This window comes from Halichoeres trimaculatus, unplaced genomic scaffold (genome assembly GCF_033239565.1).
Source record: "Halichoeres trimaculatus isolate MK-OKI-2021-1 unplaced genomic scaffold, fHalTri1.1 fHalTri1_scaffold_17, whole genome shotgun sequence".
Taxonomy (NCBI): domain Eukaryota; kingdom Metazoa; phylum Chordata; class Actinopteri; order Labriformes; family Labridae; genus Halichoeres; species Halichoeres trimaculatus.
The window spans coordinates 14,752,095-14,769,953 of record NW_027437195.1 but is presented as its reverse complement, the minus strand read 5'-3'; the positions used below and the strand labels follow the sequence as shown (position 1 = coordinate 14,769,953).

General features: G+C 43.5%; 1 protein-coding gene across 1 annotated transcript in view; it reads right to left on the bottom strand.

The window, feature by feature from the left end:
- tmem260 (transmembrane protein 260) overlaps positions 1-17,859 on the bottom strand; it is a 29,805-nt gene continuing 11,946 nt past the window's right edge. Inside the window, exons 4-16 of the mRNA XM_074692688.1 lie at positions 12,093-12,270; positions 11,903-12,016; positions 11,348-11,527; positions 11,196-11,236; positions 7,860-7,946; positions 6,685-6,793; positions 6,303-6,475; positions 4,645-4,816; positions 4,031-4,170; positions 3,258-3,434; positions 2,251-2,304; positions 1,902-1,986; positions 1-1,745 (exon numbers count right to left, since the gene is read on the bottom strand). Coding sequence (XP_074548789.1) covers positions 1,485-1,745; positions 1,902-1,986; positions 2,251-2,304; positions 3,258-3,434; positions 4,031-4,170; positions 4,645-4,816; positions 6,303-6,475; positions 6,685-6,793; positions 7,860-7,946; positions 11,196-11,236; positions 11,348-11,527; positions 11,903-12,016; positions 12,093-12,270 — 1,771 coding nt within the window. The 3' untranslated portion in view covers positions 1-1,484. The remainder of the gene's footprint in view (positions 1,746-1,901; positions 1,987-2,250; positions 2,305-3,257; positions 3,435-4,030; positions 4,171-4,644; positions 4,817-6,302; positions 6,476-6,684; positions 6,794-7,859; positions 7,947-11,195; positions 11,237-11,347; positions 11,528-11,902; positions 12,017-12,092; positions 12,271-17,859) is intronic.

Genomic DNA, 17,859 nt, shown 5'->3' with positions numbered 1-17,859 from the left:
TTAAACAAACATAATCTTTATTGAAATAGTTTTATCAGTAGAAAGCAGAGTGACAGTTTTCCCTTTTCATGAGAAAGCAAACCATCTGTGCTACAGCAGGTCGAATCTCATCATCCAGCCAGCTGACAGCCGCTAACCATTCCTGCGAACAGAGAGGGCAGATTACATTCTGGGAAAACTACACGTGCACAAACTGTCCTTCGCTTTCTAGTAGTATCTCAAACAGCAGGCTCCTTCAGCTGAGTTTTATAAAGCTTATGGCCATACACTGCTTTGACCTCTGCATAACAGCTTCCATGGCAGCAGGTTCATTAACATCATCACAAGTATTTACAGAAACAGTCTGTAATTGAGGTTCTGGACCCTGAGAACACGTCAAAGACGGGTGACTCTGGTCTGTTCGCATGCCACGTTGTCTCTTCAATAACCCTCACGGGGATAAAAGTCTGTTTTCCCGCAAGCTGGGAGGCGGATGGTCTTGCGTGTCTCCGTTTGTCCCTGAAGTTTGCATGACTTTGTGCCTCTATGACGATCAAAGCTCTTTGCTTTTCAGTGCGCCGATGTGTTTATCGACTATGTTTATACACGGTTCAGGCAGTGAAAAGGCTTGGGTGGAGATTTAAGCATGTTCTCACACACACACACATACACACACATGTCCACATGCAAACACAAATCAACACACATAAAAACACACCTCTAAAAGGGTCCCTGGCATTGTGACATTTCACATTTCATTTAAATCCATGAAGGATTACAGCCCTCCTGTTAGGAAGGAGGAGAGGGGGAAAAACACTCATTGAATCCATTAGTTTTAAACATTTAAAGGACCATCTAAGATAGACTGATGGAAGGATAGAGGGGTGGGTGGGTGAGTGGGTGGTGGGTAGTGCTGGTTATGCAGAGTGGGGACTGTGTGGCATAGCACAAGTCTGTCCTAGATTAAACAGCCGCTCTAATCCCCCATTTCTGCCCCCAAATTGGTTTTCCCTCAATCTCGGCCTTGCCATCCTAATGTGAGAAAAAGAGAACTGGAGCAGTGGCTGAGGCAAAATAATCAGCACGTTAAAAGCTGTGAGAGCAGAAGAAGAGAGGAAAAGGGACTGCGATGTAACGATAGAGCAATGATGGAATGGGTGAGTTTAAGGGGAGCACGCATAGCTTGATTGGGGTCAGTCAAGGCCTCCTGAAGTCGGGCTCTGCTCCTGGTCAAACATCACAGACTGAAGCTCAGCCGAGGGGACGTCTGTTCTTTATACCAGAGTTCTGTTTTGATGTCTCGAGACCCACAACTCTGCATCAGCATTCTCCTCAACTCATAAGTCATATTTGAACTCATTCACGAATCCTAAAGGTCAGCAAAAATCTGGACAGCCACTTTTATCCTCTGAGAAGAGGCATGATCAGACTCCTCTCCAGAGTGCAGCACTTCAGCTGGGCTCTCACTCTCCGTGTTTCGGCTCTATAAAGGTCTCTGGATCCTGTTACGGGGTTGGCCTCTGCCTCTGGCGGAGTCTGTCCCTCTCTTTCAGCAGGTGAGTAATGGCCGAGCGTATGGCGGGTGCCTGGGGATCTGTGGGGTCCTTCTCTAAGTAGAGACTGAAGTGCTGTGTGCTGCAGGTCAGCAGGCTGTCTGGACTGTGGCCCTGTTGACCAGAGCGGAGCAGCCTCTCGCAGGCCAGTGCCAAGTTCTTGTCCCAGTTAGGAGGGTAGTCTGAGTGGGCCTCCACAATCTCCTTATACAGCTGTCCAGCAAACACAAACACATAAACACACAAAAACACATAAAAGCAGATGTTTTCACAAATAACAAGCCAAAGCCTCTGATTATGTCATACTTTAAATCTGCTCCATTATGGTCAATGACAGTGTTGCTACATGTTTGTTAAGGTCAGACTCACGGTGTAAGACAGCTCAAAGAGGCGAGCGCTCCCCTCTCCCTGCATCCTTTCTGCCAGGTCAAACAGAAAGAAAGCCGTCTTCATCCTGAAACAAAGCACGCAGGCTCAGGGCTAAGTGCTGGATGGATGAGCCATGCAGATCCACACTCACAGACGCACCACTCCAATGGAGTGATTTATGTAGATGCCAATACCAAATAGAATGTACATGTAGATGCTCTACTACACAAGACTGGTTTATGGAGATGTTCTTGTGAGCTAGTATGCATCGTGACGCAGCTTTTTATCTGCAAACTATACAACCTCTCCACAGACAGAAGCAGTGTTTGCAGTAAGAGCTGTACTCTACCTGGCTTGCCACATCTCCTCATTAGCGACATGCTCCCAGGACGCAGGATGGAAACTGTTCACACATGAAGAAAAACATTTTATTTTTTATCCCACAAGCTTGAGGCTTTTCAGCACAGTCTCACCATCTATAAAGAATTATTTATGTGAATATATTGTTCCACTTGACTGTGTAGATTTGAACACACTAAACATGGATGTTTGCTGCATAAACACTAATGACGGAGCAACAATACCAGCAAACACATTAGACATGCAGTAAAGCCACATCTCTCCTTTTTTCACTTTGTTGACTGTAAACACTTGACCTCTTCTTCAAAAGAATATTTTAGCTGGGCTCCCAAGCTAATATTTGGCTTGTGGGCATCGACGGACACGCTTGTCGTGAGGGTGCAGGAAATAATGTCACAGTATTCAGCCGTGGATATCTGAGTGAATGAGGGGCTGCTGGCAACAGCAACAGAATATGGAGCTTTGACTAATTCCACTTTTGACACAGTTATTGACAAAATGCAATAAGAAACTCATTATTTTTCATCTTCAGTCTCATTTCAAATGGCTGAGGGCCTGATGTCTGCTCTGGTTAAATTCACAAAGAGCTGGATCACAGCATGAAGAACAGAGAACAACCTCACTGTGGGGAGCTCTGTGGAGTCTGATGAGAGATGACTGAAGACCACAGGCAGATGAGAGGCTAAATAAACTTGGATAAAGAGGAATGTGGTGAGAATTCGTGAATTAAATCTTTACAGGTGCATAATTATAGTTTCATCCCAACTTATGAATTTTCTTACTGCGCTATCTGAGCCTATTGATCCCTGTCATTCTAGCCAGTTCCAACCCAGAGTCTCAATGATGCTCGTTCAGATGCCAAAGTTTCAAAATGAAACAGTTTTATATATATAAGACAAACTATTAAAGGCAAATGCTACTTATAAGAAAAAAAAAACACATCTGAGGGTTGAAGTATCTGTGATTCTGAATGTGTGTGTGTGTGTGTGTGAGCACCTGTCATACGGTTCCGTCCAGTCGTACAAGTTGCGAGTCTGCTGGGCCCACTTTTCAGGGTGGAACTGCCCCTGAGCTGGCACCAAGACATCACACACACCCCAGGGCCATCGGGAGAAACTCTTCTCCCAGCTGGGGTCTCCTTCAGGTAGCCCGATGCAGGCAACCACATCCCTCCTGCAGAAAAACACAACATTTATTAATACTCCTCTCTCCACAGCTGGCAGCTGATGATGAGACAAACACAAACACCATGTAGACAAATATTTCCTCACATCTAAACACCTTCTAGCTCCCCTCCAGCCTCGGCCCGGAGGTTAATCCCACAGGTCAGTGTTGCCCCACAGGGAGACAGGCATGTTGGCCTGGCAAACACTGCCCCCTGGTGGGCTTGGTATTAACAAGTCCCCAGCCGGTTTCTCGGTCTCATTTCCTCTTGGAGGAGTCAGAGATGAGAGCAGGGAGCAGCAGCGAGTCCACCAGAGACTGTTTAACCAAATCAAGTAGATTAGACGGCTTCTGTACTTCATCAAACTCCTTTTATGGCCTCAACAGTTCTACCAGCTTATCTTCTGGCTGCACTTACCGCTGTGTGGATCATTCCCCTGATCTCTGCCTCATTAGATCACCCACTTGTTCATTTGGACTATTGTTGCCCTCCCAATTCACTCTTTCTCCTTTTTTACAGCCTTCTATTTATCCTTTCAAACCGCCTTTTAGCTCCCTCTTTCTCTCCTTCTTCCTCTTTCTCTGCCTGTGTGTCAGGGACTCACTGTGTGTTGTGCATCAGAAACTGCTCCAGACTAAAGGTGTCCTTCTCCTCGGGGTGGACAGGGTCCCACAAGCGGCCGGGGAAGTGGACCCCTGGGTGATGCTGCGCCAGCTTGGCGACATACCAACTGTATGTCATCATCTAGGAAGAAGGAAGAGAACCACACAAACTCTGTTGGCGTCTTTGTATCCAATGTGATTAGCAGTCAAATTAGCAGCCAGTGTACAAATGACTCCAACAAAAGGATTTGTTGACTTTGTCAGTGGCTTTTTGCTCCTTAATTGGAATTTTAAAAGGCTTGTATTTCCTTTGATTCAATTTTGCAGTCGAAAATGGGAAGTTGCAGCTTCTGCCCCTTATTTCAACCAGTGAAGTTTGTTCAGAGTGATGCACAGACTTATGATTGCGCACAAAACTTACAAAGCAATTAAGTAACTTCTAATCATTGGGCTAGAATAAATGTTTGTTACCACTTTTTTTCTTAGTTGTATTTTTATTTAAGGCACGCAAACTGTTCTTGCAAGTTTGTTAATGTGTGTGTTGAATACCAAAACTTCATAAGAACATCGTGACACTTAACAAAAAGTAAGAAACTGGAGATTTCAAAGCTCTAACCTCTTGATCGACCAGACGTACATCAGGCCGCACCCCCTCACAGAAGTATAAGTAGCGCAGTGAGTTTCCAGGCAGATCTCCTCTGGTTAGGATGATCGAGTTGTTTGGGACGGAGGCCAGAAGCTCCCTGCCGAACCTCTCCACCACAGTGTTTCGGCTCTGGTCACACTCCCTAAGATCCACACCACAAACACCATCATACTGTAAATAACATCGTCAAAACACAAGCTGTGTTTACATGAATTTCAAAGAAGGTTGAGCACATCTTTACCCCTGCTAAGAAATGTTTGAGATCAGTAAAACCAAGTGTATGAGAGTGAGTCGCTGCTTGTAGGTACGCTTTCAAGGTGCTCTGAGGGTAAGTTGTCAGTGCCCCCGCCCCTTCCCCTCTGCGGAGCGCTGTGGCTGCCTATCTAATCGTGGGGAGACAGGTGTGATGGGTCTGACAGCACAGGCCATGCTCTCTCCTTGATCAAAGCCGCTCAGTGATGGCTGTCTGGCACTCCCCAGCACTACGCCGGTGTAATCTGCCTCCTCGGACAGCTAACATCTCAGACTGAGCGCTGTGAGTGGAATCTATGTGCTAACCGTGCCTCTCTTCAGCCCCTACCATGGGGTGAGCAGAGAGAAACCTGACATGTGGAGTTCAGACCTGCAGTATGAAGCACAGAGCAGAAACAAATCAGGTTGACTCAGGGAAAACTTCTGCACGGGGATTTTGGAAGGAAGCAGAATGAGAGGGGAGTTTTTACTTCACTTCAACTTTACTCAACAGAAGTATTACAAAGTAACTGCTGACATTTTATTCAGGTGTAGTTCCTTCAAAAATCACTGTACAGTTAAACTATTCCACGGCTAAATGCACACAGATTCACTGCTTGGAGATCAGAACAACCTCTATCAGAGGCTGTCATCACCGTTTGCCTGTAGAGCAAAAGCAAGCAGCCATAATAATTATAGAGGTAAAGATTCCCTGATGCTATCGGGTACAAAATGCAGTTCTTGGAGAATTACTTTTGTAAGATGTATGTTTCAAAATCAACTCAGTGTGTCAGCCCTAAAGTCAAGTGATGGGTGTTCACTGCAAGTTCTGAGCAGCTGAAACGGAAGTGAAGTTAGGTGGGCTGAGGTTTTCACTACATAGACCAATTAGATTTGAGAGGAGAACAAGGTGGAAGACTTATTTTGAGAAATACAAAACAGTAATCCCGTGATGTTATTATGCATTTTAGGAACAGTCTGAGGATGTAAAGTCAACAATTTGAACTTGCAGTTTTTGTTTTTTTATTTAGAAGCCATTCAAAATCATTAATTCAAAGAAAACAGCATAAACTATTACAAGTGGTACTTTTATTGACTCTACATGGTGAACACAGACGGCTCAAAAGTTAAGCTACGCAGCTGCACAGAAACTGCAAATTTGAATGTTTCCACTTTCTTGTTTTAATCAGGGAGGCTTGCATGGAAAGATGTAAGAACTTGTGATCGTGAACCAAACCTACAAAGCAAAGTAACTTTTTGCACACTCTGAGTGTTGCTAAATGTGAAAAACAATGATTAGGATTGGGCCACATACAAAGTAAAAGATTTTCCTTTTAGGACACCCTAAACAGGCTGCATCCTGTTTTCAATTCACTCACGATCATCTTTGTACTCACCTGTGATTGGTGTGCACCATATGTGCCAATAGACCCACAGTGAGAACCCAGCCTGAGGTTTTCCACAGTCCCCCATAGCCCAGCCTCCTCTCCAGCTCCATGTGTGTCCTGCTCAAGCCGAGGCCTGCCAGCACACACACTGCAGCATCGCTCTGGAGCCAGAAACGCTCAACCTGCAAAAAAGGAGTGGAGAGGTGCTCACAAACAAGCGCATAATGGACTCATCCTTAAACCAGCACTCAAACAAGCTGCTCTTTCATCAGTTTTATTCAAGGATGAGTGTTCTGCACACACAGGTCCTGTATACAGACTGTGAGACTGAAGAAATTTATTGAACTGGACAGTGAGCATGCCAAAAAAGAAGTAAAATCTAATATCTCACCACTCCGAGAAGTAATGGTCTGCTGATGTCTAGGTTGGCTCTCCAAGCGAAAAACAGCGAGTACACAACCAGCATGGCAGTCAGCAGCCAGACCACCGAGCGACACATCCTGGGATAGGAAAGGGTTTTAGTCATAGGTGCATCAATTCCTCTCATTTCATTATCACTTCTTAAATGTTGCACCGTGGACCCCTGGATTGCAATTTCCACATTTCAAGTCTGATGTATTCTGGTGTCTGTTTTCTCTGTGAATATATACTTGTTTTGAATAAGTCCGTAAAAAATATTAATGCAGGGATGGAGATCACAAGCCCGGGGGCAAATGTATACGCCAGCCAGCTAAGAGGTGCATGATTGATTTTCTAATGCAGACTGAGTCATAATGAGCTGCTGCCAAGCGCTGAATCACAAACTCATTACAGTACAGCTGTAAAATGTACTTATACACTAAAAAGAAAACACGCTAGCCTTATGGCAATAACAAATCATCATCTGAACCTGAAGAGACACTTTCAAGCCAGAGAAAATGACTTCTTCTTTCTCTGCCAACGAATTGATCTGATGTGCTCCACTGCCTGGCCACGAACTCATACTGTCAAGATTCTGTTTTTCTGTTTTGTGTTTTGATTTCCTCAAATTATGCACAAGGTGTGAAAATATATGCATGTTATAATGTGATATATTTGGCATTTGTCTTCTTTTGGCATCCTGTGAATTGACCTTGCTCTGTTTGGATGCAGTTAAGTTGCACGCACGGAGAGCAGGGGGAGCAGAGGTTGGTCGGAGCCCCACCGAGCCCCCAGGCGTCACTGGGTTTTATCAGCTCCACCCCACAGACCCCAGGAAAGGCTCTGCTGTAATGACTAACTGGATCAAACCGCCACACTGCCACAAACAGATACATACAAGCAGTGATTTCCTTGTGCACACAAACATGTTTGTGAAAATTTAAAACACACATCAACCTGTCTTGATTTGAATGTGGAGCGTCGCGACAGCTTGACAGTTAGGTGGCTCAGTGTTTTTTTGTATTCTTTTTTCCTGAGATCAGCGTTTTGTCAGTGGTTTTGTTCCCCGTCTCTTACTGCAGGGGATTAGATTTTTGGTTGAAGTGGCTGAGGAGATGTGTGTGACAGAGTTTGGTGTTTTGTACGCTGGCTCCTCGCTCATCCTACCTGTCCCGTGAGGAGAGGAGGAAGCCTGTTCCTGCCAGGACCAGAACAGGAAGTGAAAGGTCTGCCAGGCAGTGGTCCACCTGAGCCCTGAACACACACAAACACACACTCATATATATGAATATAAATAAATATATATACAACACAGAGTATGTGACGGACACCAAAGACAAGCTCAATTACCCTCCCTGCTACTGAACTCAAGGACACCAATTATTAAATGCCCTCCATCCCCTATCAAAACAAACTCCTTGGACTGTGCGCTCCTCCTTTCAATCGGATTGACAGATACGAATGACTGTGTCATCCACCCCCCTGCTGCCCCATCCTCTCTTCACAGCGCCTGTCAGTCAGCAAGCGCTTGCTCAGAGCAGAGAGATAGTTTCCTGCCTCTTCCTTAATACCCATCTCTATTTGACAGCTTATTGAGTCTCTATATCTCCCAATGTACAATATGTGTGAATGTGCTCACAAGCGTGTGTTTGTGGGTGTGTGTGTCAGCTTCTCCAGCGGGTTTTACGTCTCCAGTGCGACATGCCTGTCATGTTCGCCTCTCTTCCCCATCTTGAAGGTGTGCTTGTCCATCAAGCAGCGGGGGTGATGGGAAGGGGTGGGTGCCTGGTAGAAGGGGGGCTGGTAGTGGGGGGTCTTAAGACGTACATGCTCCCCCATCCCGTCAGCTGGAGAGAGATACCAGGAGTGGGATGACTGCTGTGGTGGTAGAAGGGAGTAAGGGAGGGAATTGGGCAGAGGAGGTGGTGGCAGAGGGAGGGGGAGGGAGGTGGGGGGTGTTGCTGGAGTGGAAAAATACAATTTCTCCAGCTCTATTGCAGTGTCTGTCATCACAGCTTGTCACGCTTAAACACCAGAGCTGAGTGATCATTTCAAACTGCTGGAGAAACAGAACACAGCGATTTGGCCCTCTAAGCAGGTTCAGTTCTGCTTTGATGGGAGAGAGTGGAATGGGAAGAACAAAAGCTGCTGGGGAGAAGAGAGGGGTAGAGGGACAGGCTGCACAAATGACTGCAGGCTCTCAGGAAAGATCGGAGTGTCTGTGGTTAAACCTGTGTAAAACACCAGAACCAGCACAAAAAGAAGTGCTCAGGTGCTCCATCACTCGACCAGCATGTGCCCTCTCCCTGCCTGACGGTGTCCAATCAAATTCACTGTTACTTCTCTTGTTTCTTCACTACTCTGTTTTACAATATTTTATCAGAGTAGAAACTTAAACCAAGGTTACACACACTCTACACAACAAAAACACACTGTCCTATGTAGTTCTGGTCTTCACTATGAAGCAGCTTAGAGCTCAGCTCAATAAGATAAAATAATGACACTGCTGTGGTAACACTGATCATTTGGTTAGCATGAAATGAGTAAAGAACCATCAACAAGTGCTAAACATTTCTTGTTTCCTACTTTTGTGACATCACTGTTTTTTGAGGGTTTGTTTGGTTTCTTGTTAAAGTTATCTAGATATAAACTAATACGAACAGTCAGAATGTAAAATCTTAGGTGCAGCTGCAATTCGGCATCCACAGATGACATAAATGACAAAAGATGCAACTAGAAAAGCAGTCAGAGAGCGCAGACCTCCACCAAGCATATTGTGATTGTCACTTTAGTCCTACTTTAATGTTATACTCACTTTCAGCAGACTGTCTGCAACAATTTGGTGTTAGTTGCAGGTTTGTACAATAATTTGTTACCTGACAGTGCTGACAATTATGATGACCCAGTGCATATTTCATATTCCAGATCTTAGTATCCAGAATAGACATGCACTGATCAATCAGTCGGCCGATCGATAGGTGCCGATATCCTTAATTTTGGGAGAACGATGAAGTCTTATCAAAGGTCCTTAATGGACTGGTGGCTCCCAGCCCTCTAATCTCTATTTTTGGTGTTCCTGACAATTTTGGTTGTATCTCCACCAGAGAGGGGATAGTTATTGCTTTTGCTTCTCTTGTGGCCCGTAGGCCAATTTTATTTCATTGGAAGGACTAAAAACCACCATCTCCTTATTCTTGGCTGAGGGACCTCATGTCTTTTCTTTACTTGGAAAAAAATTACACACAGCATTAGAGGTTGCTCTGACAATTTTAATAAGATATGGTGTCCTTTTTTGTCCTTTGTTGACTCTCTTAGGTCTTTGGATGACTAATGTACTGTTTGACAATCACATTGAGCAAATCTTATTTCTGTGCTCAGCTGTCTTGTACATTTTTTATTTTTCATTTTTATTTATTTATTTATTTTATTTATTTTTTATTATTATTTATTTATTATTTTTTAAGTGTGATTTATTATAAGAATTATCAGTTATTTTCACTGTTATTTTACTTAGTATTTGCAATGTTTTTGTTATATTCTTATTATTTTGTATTATCTTTGTTATTTTGATATCTTGGTGGGAGTGGGGTTAACATGTTGGTTGTTCAGGGGGGACAAAAGGGTTTTGTGTACATTGTAATGGAAATGTGCAACGTGGATAACCCTAATAAAAGAAATATTTAAAATAAATAAATAAATAAAAGAATAAATTTTGGGATATCGGTGACCTGCCCATCCTTACATATGAAACTGATCCTCCTGGAAGGTGTGACAGCCAGCTGTTGTTGCTTTTTGCTCTGAGACCTGGAACTCGGGACACTTTATTGGTTGTTTAAGTTAAAACATAAAGATGTTATTGTCTATTGTTCAATGATTTTCAATAAAATAAGATTGGAACATTGAAGGTATATGCTGTCAGTTATAAAAAATATAAATCGGTATCGGCTAAAATTGGTATCAGCAGGTCAGGCTTTTTAAAAATCGGTGATCAGCCAGAAAATTGTGATCAGTGCACCCCTAATCTAGAATATTGCCAGGATCTGGATCGTACTTTTACATCAGTTAAGGTCATCAATCATGGTGACCTTGTCTTGTATTGTTTTGCAAAGCAATCCGACCATTTATGGTGGAGTTATATACACATATGGTGAAAACAGCCCTATCTCACAATGATAAAGAATCCTTCAAAAAAATCCTGGATCCAGACGGTGATTACCGCCAAAATTTAATCACTTCTTCCTTATCCCATTTTGAACATTTCCTGATAATTTCATCAAGATCTGTTTGTTACTTTTTGAGTTATGTTGTTCACAAACAGACAAACTCTCCCCAAAACATAATTTCCTTGCCGGAGGTAATAAGATGTCATGTGAGCTTAAAAGCTTTGATATAGAGAAAAATGCAGTGAGTACAGTTACGTTTGTATCACTTTAAGAGTAATGAGTAAACAGTCTGGTCACAAAAGCGAGACAGAAAGACAGGTAAGAAGTTAAACAGACTCACTTCAGCATCGAGGTCAGGTTCACAGAGCTCTCTGACTTTGCCTGCAAAAACAAAAACAAAGCAATAAAAAGAGCTGACAACATGAGCAAAACAGAGGACGTTTACTAATGGCAAAGTATACGAAAAATTCAGAGCAGTAAGTTGCCACTTACCAGGCTGAATGTGCCGTACTCAGCCCGCAGCAGGTGGGTCAGCAAGCCTGACAGGGTGGTTTGATCCCCCCAGCTCCAACGCGCCGTGTTCAGGTAGGAGGAGACGGGCAGGTAGATGTACGGCAGAAACCCCACGAGGAAACACACTCCGAGAGATATGAGGACACTGAAATACAGCTCCTGTCGAGATTATTCAGAGAAGTTCTCAACTTTTGCATATTCTCTGAAATTTATGTTAAACTGATTAAGATTCAGAAAAAAAAAACTTTAAATCGAGAAACTCTAATTTGGCCTGATTATGTAATATCTCACATGAAATATACAGTATGACATGTGCCTACACTTTGACTGGGATGGCAACAAGCCCTCTGTGATACTTATATACATCCTTAAAAAAGACAATGTTAGACTCCTCTAAATGTCACATGAAGAGTCAGATAAAAGGTTTCTGCACTTGAAATACTTTTTCTTTTTTAAAACCACAAAGCTTTCTTGAACACATCCTCCAGAGACAATCAGAGAGTGAGTTTTTATTAAAAAGATCTTAGAGCTTACCCTGTGAGCATGAAGTCTGTAAAGGACCCATGGGATGATGACCAGCACGTACAGCACCAAGGTGTGCTGGTTGCAGAGCCCCAAGCCACAGCACAGCGCTCCCCAGTGTGCCATCTGACAGGGTGAAGATTGTTACAGCATTGGCATTTTAATAACTCATTTCTAACTTCCCTGACAAAGACTTCCTTACCTTCCTCCTCTCTGCGCTGTCCTCTGCACAGTGGAAGCTTGCGGTCAAGAAGAAGAGCAGGCCAACAAAAAAGTTGTTGAGTGTGAAGACCTCAGCCACCACTGACCACTGCCAGCTCAGCCTGGAGACAGCAAACAGTCCTCCAGCCAGCACGGATCCAGGACCAGGACCTGCCAACCTGAAAGTGACGCAGGAGAGGCCTCACTTATTGTTCTCTGTTGAACATGAGCCAAAACACACTATATGTGTTGTTTCAGTGCGTAAGGGAAAAGTTTTACCTCAATCACTGATTTAGAAATTAAAAGACTAAAAGTTTGTTTTTTCTTCTTTTAACCAAAGTTAAAAAAGCAAAACAGCAAAATTTACAACTTCACATAAAATTACAGTTTTGTCATCAGAAGACATCCCCCAGACCAATTTAGGGACAATTTTAATCTTCCCCCAACCCAAGTTTGCTTCTCTGACAAGACCTTGAAAAACGCTCCATGAATTGGGCCATTCAAATATCATCAGGAGAATTCCCTCCACAGCAGCCGGTTGATCTGGAGCAGACTGGCACAGAAACCACCGTGGTGGAGATAGCACTTTATTATCCCCAGCTTCTTAAATATAATGTGTGCACAAAAGTTTCCCCTTCCTCCTCTCCTGTACTGTCTCCATCTCCTTTGCGGTAATTGAAGCAAACTTGGGATAATCTGTCATACGCTAAGACCCACCACTTACTAAAATGAGAGACAGAGGAGGAGAGAGGCAGGGAGAGGCGACGAGTGATGAAGAGGGGGGAGAAAAATAGTGCAGAGGAGTGTGCGTTATAGGGGTGAGGCAGTGTGCGGGATAAAGGATGAAATAAAGAAAAAGGAAGAAAAAAGTTCAAGAAGAGAGGGGAAAAAGAGAAAAGGAAAAAAAAAACACAGCCCAGTCCCCGGCATGCTGGCTCTGAAATATGAGCAGGCTCGACAATTAGGGAAGTCAGGCAGTATGGCCCTTTCCGCCATTGTGTGGAGTGGCTTAGAGTCCTCATCAGCCTATCAGCTAACTGACAGGCAGAGAGCTGCTCTATTCAGCACCGCAGATACAAGCTGCAGGCCAAACGGCTGCCAGGTCCCTTATGACCCCACAATCCCTTGCCGGTGACAGCTTCAAGCTCCATAGCAAATTAGGCGCTCTCACATTACAATCGCAGAAGACAGATTCCATTAACGGTATCTGAAATTGAGTAGAGAGCAGGCCCGTTATCAGACCTGACTCATAAGCACCGCCATTAATCACAAGGCATGATACCATTTATACATTTCCAGCTCTCTGCCTGCCGCTGTGATAGTCAGCCACAAAAGGCCTGATGAGACTTAGGCTAGGGGAACAATGGAGCTTTCTGAGGAAAGCGCGGTAAATCAGGAAAAAAAAAGAAGAGGGAGAGCGAGAGGATGGTAGAAAAGAAAAAAAACTCTTGCTTGCTGACTACTTCCCCTTTTTTTCTTGGGTTTTCTCTTTCCGCTTCTCTCCACTATTTTTCCTCTGTGTTCTCTGTGAGGCGAGCTTGGTGAATGAATATGCATGTGTGTGCGCATGTGTGCGTGTGTGTGTGCACATTAGAGAAAGGGGGTGGACTGTGTTGATGGGGCGTCTAGGAGTGGGTCTTAATAAGAGATAGCAGCGTCTTTCTCACTGCATCGCTCCAGGAATTAGTTGTAACTTGAAGGAAAGGATGAAGACGGATGGGATGGGTGATGGAGGATGGAGCAGGAGGGTGTGTGGGGGGCAGATGGGGACTTTTGTTGAGGTGCAGAGACCCCCCGCACCCATAATTTTACCTCCCTGCATGACAATTAACCCGGAGCTCTTACACCGAGCAGGGGGGCTGATTTTGGGGTTACACCGGGTGCAGAACAGTCGTGGGGGTCCACAGACTGGGGTTATTACACCAAGTTTGTTCCTGCGCTTGATAGCAAGGCAGCACCCGTCACACATTCAGACACTCACACACACACCCACACACTCCTGTTCCCCCCACTCTTTTATTCTCCCTGAGTGCCTGACAAATCTCTCTGTTAGAGCTTGTCAGTCTGTGAGAGCCCAGTGATGTGTGTACAGTGCGGGCTGTAAATGACCTGTCTGTCTGCTCGGGACCACCTGGGTCCCAGTCAGCCTCTCAACTGCTCCACAGCTCATTCTCCGGGCCGGCTGCTCCCAGGGCGCTGGGATAAAGCAGGACACATTCTGACACCGGAGTGGCCGTGTTCCCTGTTATCACCGCTCAATGCGGTGCAGGATGCCGCTGTGCTGAAGTGTCGTGGCTCAGGGACAATGGCCTGGTTGAGACGTGGCAGGAGAATAACCCGGCTGACAACGAGGCTGCTCTACCCTGAACTGAACCACCCTGCTGCAATGTCTGTGTCAGCACTTTGGTAATTAACTGAATGGCAAACATTCTGCGTAAAGCCTGGAAAGAGGACAAACTTTTAATTTACAGCTAAAGGAGAAAATTACCAATTAAGACACTTCTTTTAACTCAAAATGACAGATTGCAACATTTAAATGTAACAATTCTGGTTAAAGGGAAGATCAAAGGTAAATAAAAATCAAACAAATGACAATGGCTCTGGTAAGCAATGTTCCCATCAAGGACACAACAAAAGCTAAAAAAAAAACACTTTGAAGTGTCAAAATGGGACCTGCCTCAGCTCGACAGTGTGTGCCAGAGACATGCCAGCACCAGTCGTCTGTGCTAAATAACAGCACACAAAAAGCCGACACCAGCACTCTGCACTGATTGAGGCTTCACAATGGAAGCTGGCCGAGGGAGCCACTGTCACACACCACCCCGGGGAGCAGACAATACCACAGCTGTGCCATCGCGGATCAGCGTAGCACTGTTCTCTAACCGAGTGGTGTTTTGGGAAAGGGTCGCTGGAAAAGAATCACACATTCCTGAAGAGGGTAGAAAGCCCGGGAGAGGAGGTGGCCTGCTCGGGCTGAGGAGGAGGTTTCCAGCTGGCCCTCGATGACACCCGGGGGCTCTCCTCTGGCCAGGACTCCAGGCAGGGTACTCTGTAGCTATTATATGACAGTGCTAAGTGTCAGATGCAATGCTTTGAAATTCCAAAGCCAAGCGGTGACTGATGCACAAATCTAAGCTTTCAAACAATCTGATATGTAAATGTATCAAAAACAATTAAGTAGAATATTCCTAAAAAGAAAAATCCATAAAATCTGTAATCTAAAATGAACAAGCATTGGACTTCAATTTTCCTAATTTACTCATTCTGCATTCATCATTTTTTAACATGGCTTCAATTCTACACATCATGTTAAGCATTTTTGTCAGCCTGTGAAAACTCACATATGCTGATAAGTGTGGGTGTGAAGAAGCTTTCCAGTGTCTAAAAAAATAATTAATCAATGACATCATCTTTATTTGGCTTGGGACTGAAGATTTTTAGCTAAAACTTCATGGAACAAACTTCATGTGTAGAGATGGAAATACACAAAGACATTCAGCAGAGGAGCATGATGGGAAATGTAGTCAGTTTTAGCATCTAGATATGCTGGACACATACACAGTGAAAAAGTTTTTACTTTAAGGCAAGTGTACGACTGCAAGTTTGTGTCTGTGGCGTTGTTGCACTAATTTTTTTTTTCCTTATACTTTAATTGCCGTTTTTTAACCTACAAGACACATACATTAACAGATAAGCAGTTCCAGACCATAAGACAAACCTAAAAATACATACAAACACACAGTGACAAGTTAAACAATCTCACACGCTTAACTTGCACACATTTTACACGTAAAAATAATGATGAAATTAAAATTATACTTATCATAATAAGAAAATAAATTTACTATTTCTGTTCAATCCAAGCCTATATCTCTGGCTTCAATAATGGTCAAATAAGGTTCCCAGAGCTGGATAAACTTTCTCTTTTTGCCTTTAGCAATGTACGTTAGTCTTTCCAAGCCAAAACATGCTGCAAGTTCCTTTGTCCACATCCTCAAGGAAGGGGCATCCATACTCTTCCAACATAGTGCAACAGCCCTCCTCGCCTGAAGAAGTCCAAAGTCTGTTAACTGAAAGTGTTTATACGTTTGAATGAATACTTTGGGGAAAAACCCCAAGTACACAGAGCTTGGCATTAAAAGGTACTTTTGTTTTGAAAACCACTGACAAACATTCTATAACATCCTTCCAAAAGTCTTGAAACTTAGGACATTTCCATAGTAACTGTATAGGCGTACCCTTTTCATAGACACACATAGGACAAGCATCTGGAATACTGGCAGACATATAATGAAGTTTAACCGGAGTAATGTACATTCTTGTCAACTATTTATACTGAAGCAGTTTCAACCTTGTATTTATCGTTTGTTTGCACTAAATTAAAATAAAAAAAGTAAAATTTTCTGTTTGCCAAAGACCTGACATTGTCAGAGTTATCATGATGTGACCTCATTTAGAAAAGGCTTGTGAGCAACAAAGTGTCATGTATGCTGGAGCCTGACAAAACATAGGACGTGTAAATTAAAAAAAACCTGGCTGCAGCCATTAGTGTCCGAAATAAATGATTGGCAGATGTTTGGTGGGATTGTTTGGTGGGATATGTTGTGCTTCCTTTTATTTGTGAGTGTTTGCTGGCTGTAAATCAAATAATCCCTTTCATTATATTAAAGATCACATTAAAATTTACTTTGAACCTGCCACTGACAGTCTTGGCATTGTGTGATCTTATTTAGAAAGTCATGTAGTAGCGTACATTTTCAAATCTAGCACTTCAGCTTTAGTTTCTGCTTCTAATTGGAAACATAGCTTAATGCCTCAAACTTTATAAAGATGCAATTCTAAATTACTCGAGTGTACCTTTGAATTAAAAAAAATTAGAGTAAAACTCAAAATGAAACTCTTGAAGTTTTTAATTGAGAAATCAAAGCAGGTCAGCAGCTGAACTTTGTGATGTTGTTGGCATATTTGAAAAAATCTGGAAACAATTCTCACCTGCTGTAATTGTTAGAAAAAAGACGTTACAAGTTTCTTTAATTTTTGAAGGAACCACATTTTTCAAGATTGTGGTAAAAAAAATACATGTTTTTTTCTCCAGGAATATCTCTATGCCTTTTTCAGTCGGTTACTTACAGAACCACATCTGATTCTTAGATGTCACCGCACAATTTTCACCATCGAACCAGTTACTCCTCCGTCTTTTCTGCCTCCCTCAGGGTACAGAAGTCCGTCTGCTCAAACAGAGAACTGGGTAAATAAGGGTCCCGGCTCTGCCGCTCACACACCCCTCCTACAGGAGAGTACAGCAGTGCTCCAAGTGCATGTAAAATTAATCACCACAATTCTGCTCAAACAATGCAGCCACTGACATGACAATTTCTCCCAGAATGCCATCTTAATCTCCACCCAACACACAAAAATTACAGGGAGAGGAGGAAAAAAAACAATTTACAAAAATCCTGTGTTTATGCAATTCTCTGAATGCCATTTTTATTGCTGCCTTTTCCAACAAAGTCATTAGGCACACACCAGTGATACATAAATGTTGCTGTATAGATTCCATTAACTAATTCTGGGTGAATCGTAATTGCCGAGTCTGATCCGTCTCCGTGCCTGGTGCCTTATTAAGACCGCCTGTGGCGGGTGAGGAATGTAATATTGACGTCCGAGGCAGACACAATCTCGGGCCCACGGGCGAAAGGAATATTAAACTGCTACTGTATTCTGCTGTCTATCTCGCCCTCCTCCCTCCTCCGCTCTATCCCCATCCC